This window comes from Lithobates pipiens, unplaced genomic scaffold, assembly GCF_037356315.1.
Source record: "Lithobates pipiens isolate NorthernLeopardFrog02 unplaced genomic scaffold, aLitPip1_a1.2 Scaffold_13, whole genome shotgun sequence".
In the NCBI taxonomy this organism is placed as follows: domain Eukaryota; kingdom Metazoa; phylum Chordata; class Amphibia; order Anura; family Ranidae; genus Lithobates; species Lithobates pipiens.
In genome coordinates, this window is record NW_027507718.1 from 514,705,589 (window position 1) to 514,722,295 (window position 16,707).

Consider the following 16,707-nt stretch of genomic DNA (forward strand, 5'->3'; position numbering starts at 1 on the left):
TCGGCTTATGCAGCTCCTGCTCCCTCTGCTGCCAGCGCCCGCTTCATGCACTTTGATGTTCTGGGATGGCGGGCTGGCAAACTGTTGATCACAATCTGAGCTTGCCAATCTGCCGTCCCAAAAAATGGACTTGTGCTTCCATGGTTTGAGGCCACGGGCCACGGGTTGAGCACCCCTGCTGCAGACCATAAATGGTAGTGTGACTGGGCATAGGTGAGACTATGCAGAAAGATGCATATCTATGTACTAAGGAGAGAACATCACAGTCATCGTTACCTTCAGTGAATGATAGCGATTTGGAAGACTCCATCCCAGCAAATCAACAATTGGCAGGAAATTCTGTAGACCAGTGTTTGTCAGCTGTGGTGCAGCAAGCCTGGGACCCTGTTTGCCCAGGATTAGTGACATGACTTGCCATGGTAAGGATGCAAAAATTGGCCAACATCACCAATCAGTGATGCTCCAGAGCAGGATGCACGGCCTCCTTTAGTCCTATATGATGTTGGGGGGCTGGCCCACCCACACCTTGGGAATGCATGATGCTGATCCAAGCTAGGTAGCATGCAGGTCAGCCTCCAGCATTCAAATGAGGATGGAAGTCTGCCCCCTCCAGATCTCCTCTGTTTCTGCTTTGCCGCTGGGATCAAGAGGTGAGGCACAAATGTAAAGAGGGGACTGTGAGATTGTGAGAACCTGTAATGGGGGTTCTGATGTTAAGATAGACTCTGTGATAATTGGGGGGGAGGGGTTGTGTTCATCATTTCAGAATCCAGGCTCAGGTTTCCCATTAAGTAAAATGTAAGTTTTTTTTTTAGACTAGGGTGCCTCAAGATTGTGTATACAACCGAAAAAGGTTGAGAAACACTACTATAGAAAATAAAAGGTACACTGATTGGGCACATATGATCCTATGCACAAAGATGCAATAGTCTATATATGGAGATGACATCAGAGCCATCAAAACCTCCAGGGAACAATAGTGATTGGTTTCAAGATTTCAACCCAGCCAATCAACTTTTCCCTCCCGAGAGCAACTGGCAAGGGATCGTCTTGTGGTTTAAAGATACTTATAATCTTTTCTCTATGATATTATATATATATATATATATATATATATATATATACCTATTTTTCCATCCGTCTGAGGGTCGGATCAGGTGATGATGGACTCTGCGGTCTGTTGTCATCCGATCCCCCATAGAGGAGAGCGGCGCTCTGACAGGTCCGTCCCTGCACAGCGTTTAGAGACAGACCTGTCATCTTCCTGCTCAGCGGGGATTGATGGAGCGATCCCCCGCTGACTAGAGTGGGCTCCGTACACGGACATGTCTGTGTGAAGGAGCCCTAACTTTTTTTTTTTTTTTTTTAAATCACAATTTTTATTGAATATTTTTTCTCATATAAAATAAAAACAGAACACATTTTCATCAAAAAAAAAAAAAAAAATCTAAATATTTACACACCAGATATTTAAGTCGTCAATCAAATCCTTCCACCCTTTTCATAACCGTTGATCCCCCTTCAGCTTGACAGAATTATCCATTTTAAAAACCTGAGCGAAATATTCCATTTAGATTATTACGTTTTAAGAATATTTATTTACATTTATCCTCCACATATATTCTATCTCATTATTATCTTTCCTCAGTATCATTAATATGCTCAATTGACTGCTCAGACAGATCAGAGACCAGCCACCAATACCAGATTTTCATGGTATCTCCTATGCTTATTTGTCAACTCCTAACGTCTTAAATGTAAATTAAGATTCATTGCTTTTATCCACTGATCGATTGTTGGCGAGTGGTTTGATATCTATTTTTGTAATACGAGTTTACGAGCCATATACATAGTTCTGCTGGGAGAGCATCCTCTGGTACAATCCCGAACAATGCCATCTTTGGATCATAATGAACCTGTGCAAAGCACAAGGATGTCAAAATGTCACATACACCTTCTTAGTAACGATGCAGTTTGGGACAATGCCACAACATACAGTATCTGACAAAAGTGAGTACACCCCTCCCATTTTTGTAAATATTTTATTCTATCTTTTCATGTGACAACACTGAAGAAATGACACGTTGCTACAATGTAAAGTAGTGAGTGTACAGCTTGTATAACAGTGTAAATATGTTGTCCCCTCAAAATAACTAAACACACAGCCATTAATGTCTAAACCACTGGCAACAAAAGTGAGTCCACCCCTAAGTGAAAATGTCCAAATCAGGTCCAATTAGCCATTTTCCCTCCCCGGTGTCATGTGACTCGTTATGCGAAATCCAATAATATTTGATGATTAACCTGGGAAAGTTAATTAGCTGAGAGATGTAAATTGCTGAACTGCATGATGTCGTGAATGGAGTATCTCACTTGAGCACAACCTTGTCAAGGACAGAAAGAAACTCTACAAACCATTAATAAACAGACACAAATAGTTTATTTTTTTATTTGTTTCTACAAGGAGTGTGCTATAGTACAGAGGGCGTGCAGAGATACAACATTTCCAGTCATACACATTCTGTCAGTGTGTTGTCCTGTATTTCATGTTTTTTGTTCCACAGGCGTCTCTAATACTTCAAGCCCGGGGGGCCTACGCCTCACACTGTACTACAGAGGAGAGGAAAACGTGTGAAGGCTCCGAATCCCATCATAGCCTTCAAATAGAACAAATCTCTAAGGTCAGCCCCTCTCCAAGAGAGAGGAGGAAATAAAAGTGCATTCTTGCATGACAGGACCAAATAAGAACTCCCGTCCAATAAACAAGATACTTATTTCCCTTTATCATCCTGGATACACCATTGTCAAGTAGTCCAGTCACGGCGTCTTGAAGTGTGCATGACGCAGTGGCAGCCATTATTTTGAGATGAACCAGCATATGGCCTATGAATCCACTAGAAACTAGTGATACAACTGAAGCATGATGGAGGACTTAACAGTAGCTCATGGGTGTAAGGCTGGACATTAGTCCATCAAAACTACATAATTGAAAGACCTTTTTTTTTTTACCTTATATTAGGTCATGATTTTAAAAATGATAACAAAAGCATTAAAGAAATTTAAAATCAGAGTTTACCCCTTGCATACCTCCTCTGACCTCCGCTGTATCTTCTTGGCCTTAACCGTTTCCTAGTTGCAATCTGTAGATGAACATTCTCAGGTACAGTGCCTCGTGTTGGGAGAGCGTTAATCTACATTCTAATTTTGCAACTAGGGAGGGGGCACATGGACTTTTGGTCAGGTCCTCCTCCTCCCTTGGGGTCTCCCTTCAGGGGAGCCACACCTAGTATTTGGGTAAGCCTTGCTTCAGCAGGCCTCCCGAAGAAAGGGGTCTGCCCTGTTTTGACTGAGTGGACCACGAGCACCACAGTCCCTGAACCTTGCACCCCAGGACATCAGGGCTAGTGTCCTTTCTCTTTAGAGGAGGACCATGTGTACACCCCTGTGCTCGTTTTGTGTGCTTCACTTCTAAATGCACTTGGTGTTGAGTTGTGTGTGCTCACTGTACTGCGGAGCTTCAAAAAAATATCTTTTGTTTTGCGTACGGCCATTAAAGTGGTTGTAAACCCTTACAAACCACTTTGACCTACAGGTAAGCCTAGATTAAGGCTTACCTGTAGGTCCAAGAAATATCTCCTAAACCTATACCTCCTATACGGTTTAGGAGATATTTACCTGAAGACAGCCACCGCAGGCGCACTGAGTAAGCCGCAGAGTGTCGGCTCCCGTGCGCATGCGCGGGAGTGACGTCATTGCTGCTCCGGCAAATCACAGCACCGGAGCAGCGAGACCCACGGAGACCCACCAAGAAAATGGACGCTCGGAACTACAGGGGACAGCCATGATTTCGCTGGCTCCTGTGTCAGGTAAGTGACACATAATGGACTTCTATGCGATGCATAGTAGTCCATTATGCTTTACCTTTGCAGGGAATCAAAGAGGAAGTAAAGCCATCAGGGTTTACTTCCTCTTTAATATTTGTTGCTTTGCAGCAGTTTGAAGTCAACGTGAAGTGTCATGGACTGCACTATGACTGATCATTCTTTTAGTTACAACTTAGTCAAGACACCAGTTCATTACTGGACATTTGTCTAAGAACATTTTTAAGTTTACTGATGAATTCTTTGAAAGCAGATCCTTCAATACTGTTTCCAACATGTTTCTGGACCTCTGTAGAGTCCTTTCTTCAGGGGTATGACGTACGAGGTAACACTGCTGTACTGTTATTCTATAATGAGACAAGACTGCATATCTTGTCTCATTAGAGAATACCAATACGGCAGTGTTACCTCATACGACATACCCCTGAAGAAAGGAAGCTAGAGAGGTCCAGAAAGATGTTAGGAATAGTACTGAAGGATCTGCTTTTTTAGATTTATGCCTGCTATATGTATTTGTTATATGCTATATATGTGAAATTTCTTTTGGTGTTGTATGCACCTAAACTCTTTTATAATAATACATTTCTATTTTTTGTATCAATATTTGACCAGTTGCCTTAAAAGTCCTTAGTATTCCTTGTTTGGGGGTATTTCCTTTCTAACATTGTTCCAATTAGGATGTTGGCAACACATGGGTCTTCTTGGGTGGATTATCATTAATTACTGTTGAATTCTTGAATTTAGAACTTTGTAAATTGTGTACTGAATCCCTTTGTTATTAAGCCATACAAAGGTGGTGGTCATTTAGTAAGCCTTCTTCCACCCCGGGAGCCAATGGCACAGACGGTGTTCGTTTCTAGTGAATTGATAGGCTGCATATCAAAATGGCTGCTTTCACTGGCTGTAGTTTATAGATCCGATTTACTTTTTTTTTTTTTTACTTTTTTTTTTGTTTTGTTTTAACATCCCATACAAACCCCATCCCCAATTTGCAGTTTATAAAGTTCTGCAAAAAAATAATTCACCAAAATAGCAATATAAAAAAAAGTTTAAATTCAAGCCTACTTGCTGATATAACTTGTATCTAAAAGAATTTTGTTAGTTGCAAAGTTTTAGCCTTTGTGTAGTAGTTGGTCACTTTCATCTGGACTTGTTCTGTATTGTTGACGAAGTTTCGTAGCTCATCCAAGCAGTTTCTTCAATTCTAATCCGTGTCAGGAAAATACCCCAGCATATACAGTATAACCAAAAGACCAACACCAGTGAAATAATCTGGTAACTGTAGCAAAGCGTAGCGAGGAATGCAAAGACCTGTACATTAAGGGGGGTTGGGGAGGAAGCAATCTCTCAACAAAGGAATGCCCCAACATAGGAGGGCAAGACTCATGAGTTTTTCTACACCTTAAGGAAAAACAGACATTCTTTTGAAGAAATTGAGGTGCACATCTTGGACAGAGAGGACAACTGGTTCACAAGAGGCGTGAAAGAGGCCAAACTGGAACAACCATTCCCGAACAGGGGTGGGGGACCTTCAACACCATCTGTCTTCTGTACATGATACCATTTTAAAGAACAGGTTCATCTTTAGTAACACGTCCTCTCACCCCGAGTCCCCCAACTGTGACAGCGTGAGGGGGGTTCTTCTCCCATTTAAAACGGGTGCAACTAGCACAACCGCATAATTAATTCACAGTGATCTGTAAACGAATACACGACAGATCCCGTCTTTCACCGCGGCAGACTGATTTGTAGTTCTCAGAGGGCAATGATCAGTGTCCCTACAGTCCACTGACACTCCATGGAGCTCAATAACTGTCTGCCTGTACCTCTGCATGGGCAGAGAGCTGATTGTGGGTGCAATGCTCTGCAGGCTCCTGTGGGAAAAAAACTGAAAAAAAAACAACAAATGCACATTTTTTTACTTGCAAAAACGTGCATTTATTATTTTTTACACAAAGGTGAATTAGCCTTAAAAATTCTCTACCCCCCATAATTTGATGACAATTCACACCTTCATCTGTAAGTTGAAGGAATAAAGCCTGTGCAGACACCAAGGACGACAATATGCAACTGGAACAAAATGGTTCTGCAACTTTCACACCTCTCATCCTGTTTTTGGGTAAATCCATCTGCCTTTCCATGATCATCCGATTAAGGTGTCTGTGTTACACGTGGGGTAACTTCCCGACATTGATTAGAACTGAAGAAGCGGTTTAGATAAGCTACCAAACGTCTTATACAAGTCCAGCTGAATGCGACCAACTAGTACTAGGTTAACCATGGCCTGACGAAATAAGAACCTTCAAGGACAATTTAGCCTTCGAGTTCTACACCCAGGTTGGAAATCACTCTTTTTTTTGTTTTTCAAATTTACTGGATGACTATGAATGGTCAAGTCTGATAGGTAATGTACTAATGACTTAGACTGGATGATTGTGAATGGCCAGGTCCAATAGACAATGTGCTAATGACTTAGACTGGTTGGCTGAAAGGCCAGGGCATATAGGTAATGTGCCAATGACTTAGACTGGGTGACTGTGAATGGCCAGGCCCAAAGGCAATGAGCTAATGATTTAGACTGGATGACTGAAAGGACAGGCCCAATATGTAATGTGCTAATGACTTAGACTGGATGATTGTGAATGGCCAGGTCCAATAGGCAATGTTGAAACTAAATGGAAGGCTCACGCACCTAGTGCATTACCAAAAAAACATTTATTCAATAATAAAATCCATAAAAAGTGGGTACTCACAAAATGGAAACTACCAATGAGCCATAAATCCAAACAATGTTGAGCAGTGTGGACACACATATGCTGTGCCACATCATGGGGTATAAAGCTGACGTATTTCGGGGGCACACCCCCTTCCTCAGAGCCAAGCTAGTAGGTATGTGTCCGCACTGCTCAACATTGTTTGGTTTTATGGCTCATTGATAGTTGTCACTTTGTGAGTACCCACTTTTTATTGGTTTTATGACTGAATACTTGTTTTTTGGTATTGTACTAGGTGCGTGCGCCTTCTATTAGGTTTTATCTTTGTAGTATTAATCGGGTTATCTGCCTAGTTCCAAAATACTGTTGTCCTTGCTGCTTTTTTACCACAGAAGATCTCTTCGCGCTGGAAGTGACTGCTTGCCTTGATGATAGGCAATGTGCTAATGACTTAGACTGCATGACTGAATGGCCAGGTATGATAGGCAATGTGTTAATGACTTAGACTGGATGACTGTGAAAGGCCAGGCCTGGTAGGATGTACTGTAAAATGATAAATGGATCTAGCTATCACTAAACCACCTGTTACCTTCCAAAAACGATCAAAGAGGTGAGAAAAGGCAAATGTGAATCATTGATGCAGAAAAACGAAACACTCTCAGCATGTAAACCATAGATTTCCCATTCAACAGAAAAGGTGTTGTGAAGATCTGTGAATTTGATCTGGAGTTTCAGACCTGATCTCTCACATGGGATCACTTGCCATCAAGTCTCTATATGTCAAGTCAAACCGCTATAAATTAACTCTTCCCAATGTTACATTTAGGGTCCCATTCTCAGCATAAGATCTATGCCATTCATCCATACCTTCCAGCAGGATTATGGCACGTTGTGTCACAGAGAACCTGTCACATGGGAAGCTAGGTGACAGTATTAAAGAACAGACAGGAACTAGGACAAAAATCAGTGACCTCTCTGGTTGTGTATTTTGTCACCATTACGATCAGTTTTGTGTGCTTAGAAAACTTTAGGTCTAATGCCAAATCCAGAAACCAAAACAATGTACGCAAACAGAAGCTGAGAAAATCTTAAATGAAGAAATTGTTGTGCTGCAAGGAGGTCATTAAAATGCCTGATGGTTAGATGTTGGATTATGGTGGCTCATGTGGACTGCAGAACGTAGCAGCTGAGCCTCCATGAAGGTTGAAACCACCTGAATCTTCTGGATCTGCTGGGCAAGTGAGTATCTGAACCCAAGACAATGCTGCATCACAGGTAAGCAGAGGAGTGACTGAAGTTCTTCTTTAGGTACCCCTGGATACATATAATCAGGCTGCTTAAATTAAAAAAATGGTAAAACCAAGTAAGGCAGGCCTTGGAGCTTAAGAATTCAGCAAAAGAATAGTGTCCCTACAATAGTTGAGATGCTTTGAAGGCAAGCCTAAGGGCTTGTTCACACAGGCGGCTAGGGGTCAGAAAAAGCAGGTGGTTAAGCTGCGGGTTTACCCGACTTCCTACCTAAACACAGATATGCAGCCACTCAGGGCTGTACATATGCCACAGCCCACGGCAAAAATGAAATGGCCTTCAGTGGACAGTACTGCCACCAAACACGACCCATTCTGCAACCGTGAGCAAGTGGGCCAGAATTCTTAGGGTTTAAACAGGTAATAAAGGGGAGGCAACATATTGCCTCCTTCCCTGCCTGTCAAAGGCAATATGAAAAGCGATTCACTGCATATCCCTTTTTAAAGGCTGGGCAATAATAGCTGCACATATAAATGAGCCCTAAAGGTTGCATTGGAACGATTTTCCTACAACCTTCTGTGAAAACAATACCCTTCCCCTCTTTGAGAAAGAACATATTCAATACTATGCATAACTGTGTAACACTTCAGTCTGATTTCTACCCTTCCCGCTGTCACTTGGGGACAATAACGGAAAAAAAAAAGCGCTTCCCAAATCGGTCAGTAGAGTCAGCGCGTCAATTTTAAAAGAAAAAAAAAAACACTGTACAGACTGGAGTGGATTTGCTTTACAAGAATACATCTGTTTCTAAGCATGTCAACTGAGTGTTCTAAAAAACTTGTAAAACTGTAATCCTAACGTTAAACAGGTCAAGAAAAGAAGAAACAAAAAAGAAAAAAAACAAACAAAAAAAAAACAAAAAAAACACGACTATATCAGTGCAATAAGAAAACCGCCACCCGCACCTGGCAGAAGCATTACCAAAATCCTATATTCCCTTGTTCATCTTGGCACAGCGTACAAATCTTGGAAGAAATAAGACAGCGTTGGGTATGGGAAAACCCGGGAGGAGGTGTCACGTGCCGCGCGCAATATAGAAAATGTTGCCCCTAGACTGAGATATGTTTTAAAAGGAGATGTCTAGGGGGGGGGGGGGTTTGGGGGCACGCCCGGGTTTTGTTCAGTGTATAGTGCTCGGCACCGTCTGCTCTCTTCAGGAATGGTGGCTGTTGATCAGCCCTCGGAGCTGCTTGGCCACCGTTTCAATGAGCTTCTGCTTGTCTTTTTCATTTCTCCGGAACTGAGCGAAGACGTTGTTCTTCCTGCTGGGGTCTTTCATCCTGAGAAAACAGGAACAGGAGGAGTTAGACCAGTGTTAACTTATGAGATACAGGGGGGGGCCTCAAATGAGGCTAATGACATCAGGGCCGCACATAATGGCCAATATATGTAACGCTTCAGGGGACTGTCAGGAACTGCTGACCTAATAGAGGAGATGAGGGTCAGAGAGTGAGGACAGGATACATTGTTGGCTGGGGATATGCTGCAGAAGACAATGTGTGCAACACTTTACAACATGAGGGCAGACAGTACAGTTATAATACAATACAATACAATACAAGAGGGATCATGGGGCCCTGCCAATTAGAGCTTACAATCTTTTCAGGGATTGCCTAAAAGTGGATAGAGTAGGAGATAGTTGGATAGATTGGGGAAGGGAATTTCAAAAGGATGGGAGAAGCCCTGGAGGCGAGCATGGGAGGATGTAATGAGGGTGCTAGAGAGCAGGAGGTCTTGGGAGGAACGAAGAGGACGATTTGGTTGGTATTTTGAGATCAGGTTAGTGATGTAGCTGGGGGCAGAGTTTTGGATGTCTTTGGAAGTTGTTTTGAATTTAATTTGTTGGGTGAGTGGAAGCCAATGGAGGGATTGTCAGAGAGGGGTGGCAGACACTGAGAGGTTTGTAAGGTGGATAAGTATGGCAGCAGCTTTCACGATGAACTGAAGGGGGGGATATTTTGCTACTCGCCGCCCGCCCGCCACAGTTGTACTGCGGTAAGGTGGCGTGGCAGCGTCAATCGACGTACCTGTATGTCGTTGCATGCATTAGTCCGTGTGCGAGCAAATCAGCGACTGTTCCCCAACGGGGATCTGCTTATGTATACAAGGAAGAATGCCGTTCTGACAGGGGAGGACACAGAGATCTTGTCTTCCTGCTAAGTAGGAACACGGATCTCTTTGTTTTCACAGTCAGTCCATCCCCCACACAGTTAGCAAGCACTCCCAGGGAACACGCTTAACCCCTTGATCGCCCCTGGTGTAAACCCCTTTCCTGCCAGTGTCATTAGTACAGTGACATATCTTTAGCAATGATCATTTTAATAATGTCACTGGTTCCTAAAAAATTGTCCGTGTCCGATTTGTCCGCCGCAATGTCATAATCCCACTAAAAATCGCTGATTGCCACCATTACTAGTAAAGAAAAAATTTCTAAATACAAAATTCCATAAAAATATCCCATAGTTGGTAGTCATTATAACTTTTGCACGAACCAATCAATATACACTTAGTTGGATTTTGTTTACCAAAAACATGTAGCAGAATACATATTGGCCTAAAATGATAAAGAAATTAGATTTTTTTTTTAAAATTTAATTGGGTATGTTTTATAGGAGAAAGTAAAAAATAATTTTTTTTTTTTTTTTGCAAAATTGTTGCTCTGTTTTTGTTTATAGTGCAAAAAAAAAACTGCAGAGGTGATCAAATACCCCCAAAAGAAATCACTATTTGTGGGGGGGGGGGGGACGACATCATTTTATTTGGGTACAACGTCACACGATTGCACAGTTGTCAGTTAAAGTAACGCAGTGCTGTATCGGAAAAAACGGCCTGGTCATTAAAAGGGGGTGTAAAACCTTCCGTTTCTTAAGTGGTTAAAGGCAAGCCAATGAGGAGGGAGTTGCAGTGGGTCGAGGCGAGAGATAACCAGGGAGTGAATCAGGACTTTGTGGTTTCATTGGTTAGGAAGGGATCTATTTTGGAGATGTTGCGGAGGTTGGGGCGGCAAGCCTTGGAAAGTGATTGGATGTGGGGCTGAAAAGAGAGTCCAGAGTCCAGGATAACACCTAGAACCTTGGCATGTGGGGACGGATTGATGGTTGTGCCATTGCTCTTGACAGGGAAGTCGGGGGAAGAGGCACCTGGGGAAGGAAATATTATGAGCTTGGACAGAAGAGGAAGAAGAGGACCACGTGTCACGTGACTGGATAGGAGACTTTAAATAAATAAGGTATGTATATAGAAAAACACACCGGAGGGGCTTCAGGGGGGTAATTTTTAAGCTGAAATTGGGCTTTATGTCTTGACTAAAATATACAAGGGTCCTTAAACAGCCAGTTCATCCAAAATGGTTTCTGTTTTTGTTGCTGGGGGTTGTATGGCAGCAACTAGCAAAAGACCATCCTCTATATGGTTGATTGGGCTCAAACTGCACCCAAACATCTGCTCTTAAAACGTATGTAAACCTAAACGTTTCTTTTTTTTTTTATTAATAACAAACCTGTTATACTTACCTGCTCCGTGTAATGGTTTTGCACAGAGCAGCCCGGATCCTCTTCTACGGTCCCCTGCCGTCACTCCTGGGCTCCTCCCCCTTGCTCAGAGCCACCATAGCAAGCTGCTTGCATACAGGTGGTTATTTTTTATTTTTGCCTTAATGTAGAGAATGCATTAAAGTAAAAACCTTCTACTGTTAAAACCAAGGAATAACTAAACGCAAGAACAAAAATGTAATATATTGCGGCTTATCAGTCCTTAGATGTGGCAGCTGTATTTGTTTTAATTTTTTCAAGATAGGAACAAATTGAGCAAGTAAACAAAATAATAGAGGGAAACAAAGGCAGACATGTTTGATGTCCAGTTTGGGTGGCAGCCATGGCTCACTCCAACCATCTAAGTGCTGGTAAGCTCCAGTAAATGACAATTTTAGTTTTTGGATTTAGATTATGAGGGAATTGCTACTGTAACCCACAAAAGGTTGCTGCTGGGATGTCTATTGAGTGCTATCTCCCTCTCCTTCCATAGGTATGACCTGGCCCAGCTGGGAAAAATGAAAGTGCAAATGCATGCAATGTTTTCTATTAACAAAAGTTTAGGACTGCTGGACCATACGTGCATGGCTGCCTTCCTACCCAACGCCTGTAGGTACAGTATCTTTACACTTTCGACCATCTGCAATGTCAGGACTGAATGACCGGTACGCAGACTGGAGGAACATCACACCTTACAAGTTGCTGTCCAACAAGAAGCTGCCTACTTGGTACCATCCAAAAATGTGAATGCTTTATTGGCTTCATAATAAAATCCATCGGAAAAGGCAACCTGCCTATATCTAAAGCGGCCAAATGCAATCATCTGATTAAAAGGAACGGCTGAACGGCAAGCCTGGAAAAATAATATCTGTCCCATTTCCACGGTGTAAAAGATTGCATGACTGTGTTGATGCTTAACAAACAAATGTTGAGCATCCGTAACTACTCTCATGCCAAGTTCCTTCAAATTTGTGAGCCATGGCTGTCATATGCCTTTTCTACCCTCCCCCCCCAGCCAGCTTTGGCCACCTGTGACGGACAGGGTCCTGGTGCTCCCGAGCCCTTACCTTCTCACCCTCTAATCTCCTGGCCTCCCTTTCTTCTCCAAATGTCCGTACCCATTCTCTATCTCCTTACTCGGTAGGTGGGCCTAGCTCCTTTTCCCTAGCTTCATTTTTCCATCTAACTTTCCTCTGCTCTTCTTATATTTTTCGAATGAGCTTCAAAAACACAAGAAAGACTAAAACAGGCAAGAAGAAAACTCACAGATAAAGGAAGCAAAACAAAATTACTGCACTGACAGGCATTTAAAAATGATATTAATATGCAGTAAAATCACTCTCTGGACTAGTAAACACAACACAGAAAGTTACAGGATAGCTCAAAACCAGGCAGAAAAAGCAACATCCAGATGACATGCACAAACAATCAATCTGTTCAAAGCTTTTGTTCACTACAAAAAGTAACAGCAAGAATGCAACCATACTTACACACGATGTATTCTTTACCAGGTGAACAGAATGGAAGGAATAAAAATAAAAAGCAAAATAGATGGGAGAAAATGAAATGGACAAAAGTTGGTCAAGGTCTGACCAGACCACAGATTATAAACAGGCGCTGTCAATGACAAGACAGAACATAAGCGATGAAATAACAAAAGAGATAAAATGTAATGCAACCGGAAACTGCTACTACCAAAAATGAACTTATAGGAGATGGCTTATGAAAGGTTATATGGTGTATATTGCATTATTTTACTGCATTGCTCTAAAAGTTCTAAAAAAAAAAAACTTTATTCCACTTTTAGTGGGACTAGAGATGGAGGAGAAGGAGGAAGTGGAGGTATTATAGGGAGGTTATGGAGGTGGGAGCAGGTTGACGTTATGGAGAACGTGTAAGAAAAAGTGGATAAAGTTATAAAGATGGAAGTGTGGGTAAGATAGTAATGAAGTTTTATAGAGAAAAGAGGCGTGAGAAAGCAATGAAGTTATGAAAGGTGAAATTTTGGAAAAGGAAGGCAAGCGAAAGAGAAATTACGTTATGGAGAAGAAAAGGAGGTGAAAGAGGAATAAAAATAAAGATGAAGAAGGGGGGGCTGAAAGAAGGCTAAAGTTATGCAGGAGCTTGAAGTTGTGCAAGAGGGAAGGAAGATAAGAGAAAGATGAAGTCAGAGAGGAGAAACTTGACGTGACAGAGGGGAAGTTAAGGTGGAGAAAAGGAAGGTGAGCAAGATGAATTTGAGAAGGAACAGGAGGTGAGAGTGTTGAGGAATGGGAGGTGAGAAATGGATACGTTTAAGGAGGAGGAACGGGAGAGAGGTGAGAGAGGGACGAAGTTAAGGAGGAGAAACGGGAGGCGAGAGGAATGAGGTTAAAGTGGAAGTAAACTCCCCTATCGTTTTCAGCTGCCATCTTTGCCTCTGTTTAATCTTCCACAGCTATGGTGCTACACATGTGATTCGTTATGACACCAGCCATTGGATGGTTTGATAGTTTGGCTGAGAGCAGAGTTAGCATTCCCGGCATGCCTTTTTTTTTTTTTTTTTAACTGTTTAAATCGATGGGTTTACTTCCACTTTAAGGAAAAGGAATAGGAGGTGATAGAGGGATGAGGTTAAGGGGAAGGAACGGGAGGCGAGAGGGATGAGGTTAAGGGGAAGGAACGGGAGGCGAGAGGGATGAGGTTAAGGGGAAGGAACGGGAGGTGAGAGAGGGATGATATAAAGGAGGAGGAATGGGAGGTTAGAGGGGTGAGGTTAAGAAGGAGGAATGGAAGGTGGGAGAGTGATGAAGTTATAGAGGGGGAGCAGGTGGTGGGAGAGGGATGAAGTTATGGAGGAGGAACAGGAGATGAGAGAGGGATGAAGTTAAAGAGGAGGAACCGGAGGGGAGAGAGGGATGAAGTTAAGGAGGAGGAACCGGAGGCGAGAGAACGACAAGGTGCCAGAGGGGGAATGGGAGGCAAGATAGAGATGACGTTAAGGAGGAGGAACGGGAGGGCTAGAGAGGGATGACATTATGAATGAACAGGAGGTGAGAGAGGGATGATGTTAGGAAGAAGAATGGGAGGTGAGTGAGGAAGGAGGTTAAGGAGGATGAATGAGAGGTGATTAAAGGATGAGGTTAAGGAGAAGGAATGGGAGGTGAGAGGGGGATGAAGCTAAGGAGGGGGAACAGGAGGTGAGAGGAGCATAAGGTTAAGGAGGAGTAATTGGAGGCAAGAGAGGATTGAAGTTAAGGAGGAGGAACGGAAGGTGAAAGAGGGATGAAGTTATGGAGGAGGCTCAGGAGACGAGAGGGGGATGTGATTATGGAAGAGGAACAGGAGACCGGAGGGGGGGGGGGGTAGATGTGGTTAAAGAGGGGAAACGGGAGGTGAGAGAGGGATGACGTTCAGGAGAAGGAACAGGAGGTAAGGGATGAAGGAGGAGGAATGGGAGGAGGAATGGGAGGTGAGTGAGGGATGAAGGAGGTGATAGGGGCACAGGGTTAAGGAGGAGAAATGGGAGGCAAGAGAAAGATGAAGCCAAGGGGGAGAAGAAACGAGAGGCAAGAGAGGGATGAAGTTAAGGAGAAGGAACGGGAGTTGAAAGAGGGATGAAGTTAAGGAGAAGAAACAGGAGGCGTGAGAGGGATGAAGTTATGGAGGAGGAACAGGAGGTAAGAGAGCGATGAAGTTATGGAAGAGGAACAGGAGGCGAGAGGAGGATGAGGTTACTAAGGAGGAATGGGAAGAAAGAGAGGGATGAAGTTAAGTAGGAGGAATGGGAGGGTGAGAGAGGGATGAAGTTATGGAGGAGGAACAGGAGATGAGAGGTTGATGAGGTTACGGAGGAGGAATGGGAGGTGAGAGAGGGATGACATTCAGGAGAAAGAACATGGCAGTTGTAGATTAAACAGAGGCCAAGATGGCGGCAGCTTCCTTGGCTGAAAACGATAGGAGGGTATACTTCCACTCTAACCTTATCCCTCACTCACCTCCCATTCCTCCTCCTTTACCTCATCCCTCACCTCCTCAGGAGGGACGAGGGAAGAGGATAAAGTGGAAGTAAACCCTCCTATCGTTTTCAGCCAAGGAAGCTGCCGCCATCTTGGCCTCTGTTTAATCTAAGTGCCATGATGCTGCACGTGTGATCAGTTCTTACACTGGCCATTGGGATGAAGTCAAGGAGGAGAAATGAGAAGTGAAAGAGGGTTATAAGTATGCAGGAGGAAAAGGACCCAAAAGAGGAATGAAGTTATGGAAGGGGAGATGAATGAAGGATAAAGTTATGGAGGGAAAAGGGGGATAAACCTGCTTGAATATATAATGTGCAATCTTAGAAACTGCCTGCAGGATAAGTCGTAAAAATGAAATGTGGTGTGAAAATGTCAGAGTGGAGTGAATTATGAGAGTGACATTCCTGACTGTCTTACAGGTGGCACCTGCGACACTAAAAAATAATTACAGACATTCCCCTAGACACCGCCTGTCCTCCTTGGTGTGGGTCAGTATCAGGACACGATGAATACAGGTGTCCCTGTGACATCTCTGAAGGCAGAGATCCACCCTGCTCTTTAGTCTGCCAAATCTGATTTATGGCCATTTGATAGTACGCGATGGGATAAACAGTGCAAATATAAAGTCAATAGCACAGCTTGCAAATTGTAGCTTTATAGGGTAATTCATTTAGAGGTTTATTAATAAACAGCCTCCAACCCAGTAGTGGCCCTAATAGAGCAACTGCTTCTTTTTGTATGCAAGTTGTTTACAGTTTGGAACACAATTCTTTTTTAACTTCTTGTTCTCATTTTTATGTACTCCCTGTACACAACTTAAATTGCACTAGACCAAACTGTCTAAATAAATATAAGTATGTAGCCATTCAAGGAAATCAGCTGTAACAGAAATACGTGGGCTATCACTGGTGGCAATCTTGATCTGAAAATGCAAACCCAGAACAAGCAGGTGCATAAGAAAGCCAGACTGAGCTTGTTTACAGAATTGTAATAAAGCTGCGATTCAGCATGACCAACTATTAGTATTTTTAGAAGTACATGGCATCAGTGGGTGCTAAAAGTGTTCCCTTTACTTACTCCTTATTCACCTATGCGTCTTTCTTGACCTCCGACATGCATATGACATTTTCGACAAAATGGGTGGGCTATGAGGAGAAGAAAACTCCAAATTTCTGATGTGCTGAGGAGTGTTGTGCCAGATCTTTTTTAGTGCAGTGTAGCCACTTGCCTACCGGGCACTTACACCCCCTTCCTGCCAGGCCATTTTTCAGCTTTC

General features: G+C 43.0%; 1 protein-coding gene across 2 annotated transcripts in view; it reads right to left on the reverse strand.

Moving 5' to 3' along the window:
* Positions 1-4,801: 4,801 nt before the first annotated feature.
* EXOC6B (exocyst complex component 6B) overlaps positions 4,802-16,707 on the reverse strand; it is a 440,636-nt gene continuing 428,730 nt past the window's right edge. For both annotated transcript variants that reach the window (XM_077478074.1, XM_077478073.1), the window contains one exon: positions 4,802-9,183. In XM_077478074.1, the coding sequence (XP_077334200.1) occupies positions 9,057-9,183 (127 nt within the window). In that variant the 3' untranslated portion in view covers positions 4,802-9,056. The remainder of the gene's footprint in view (positions 9,184-16,707) is intronic.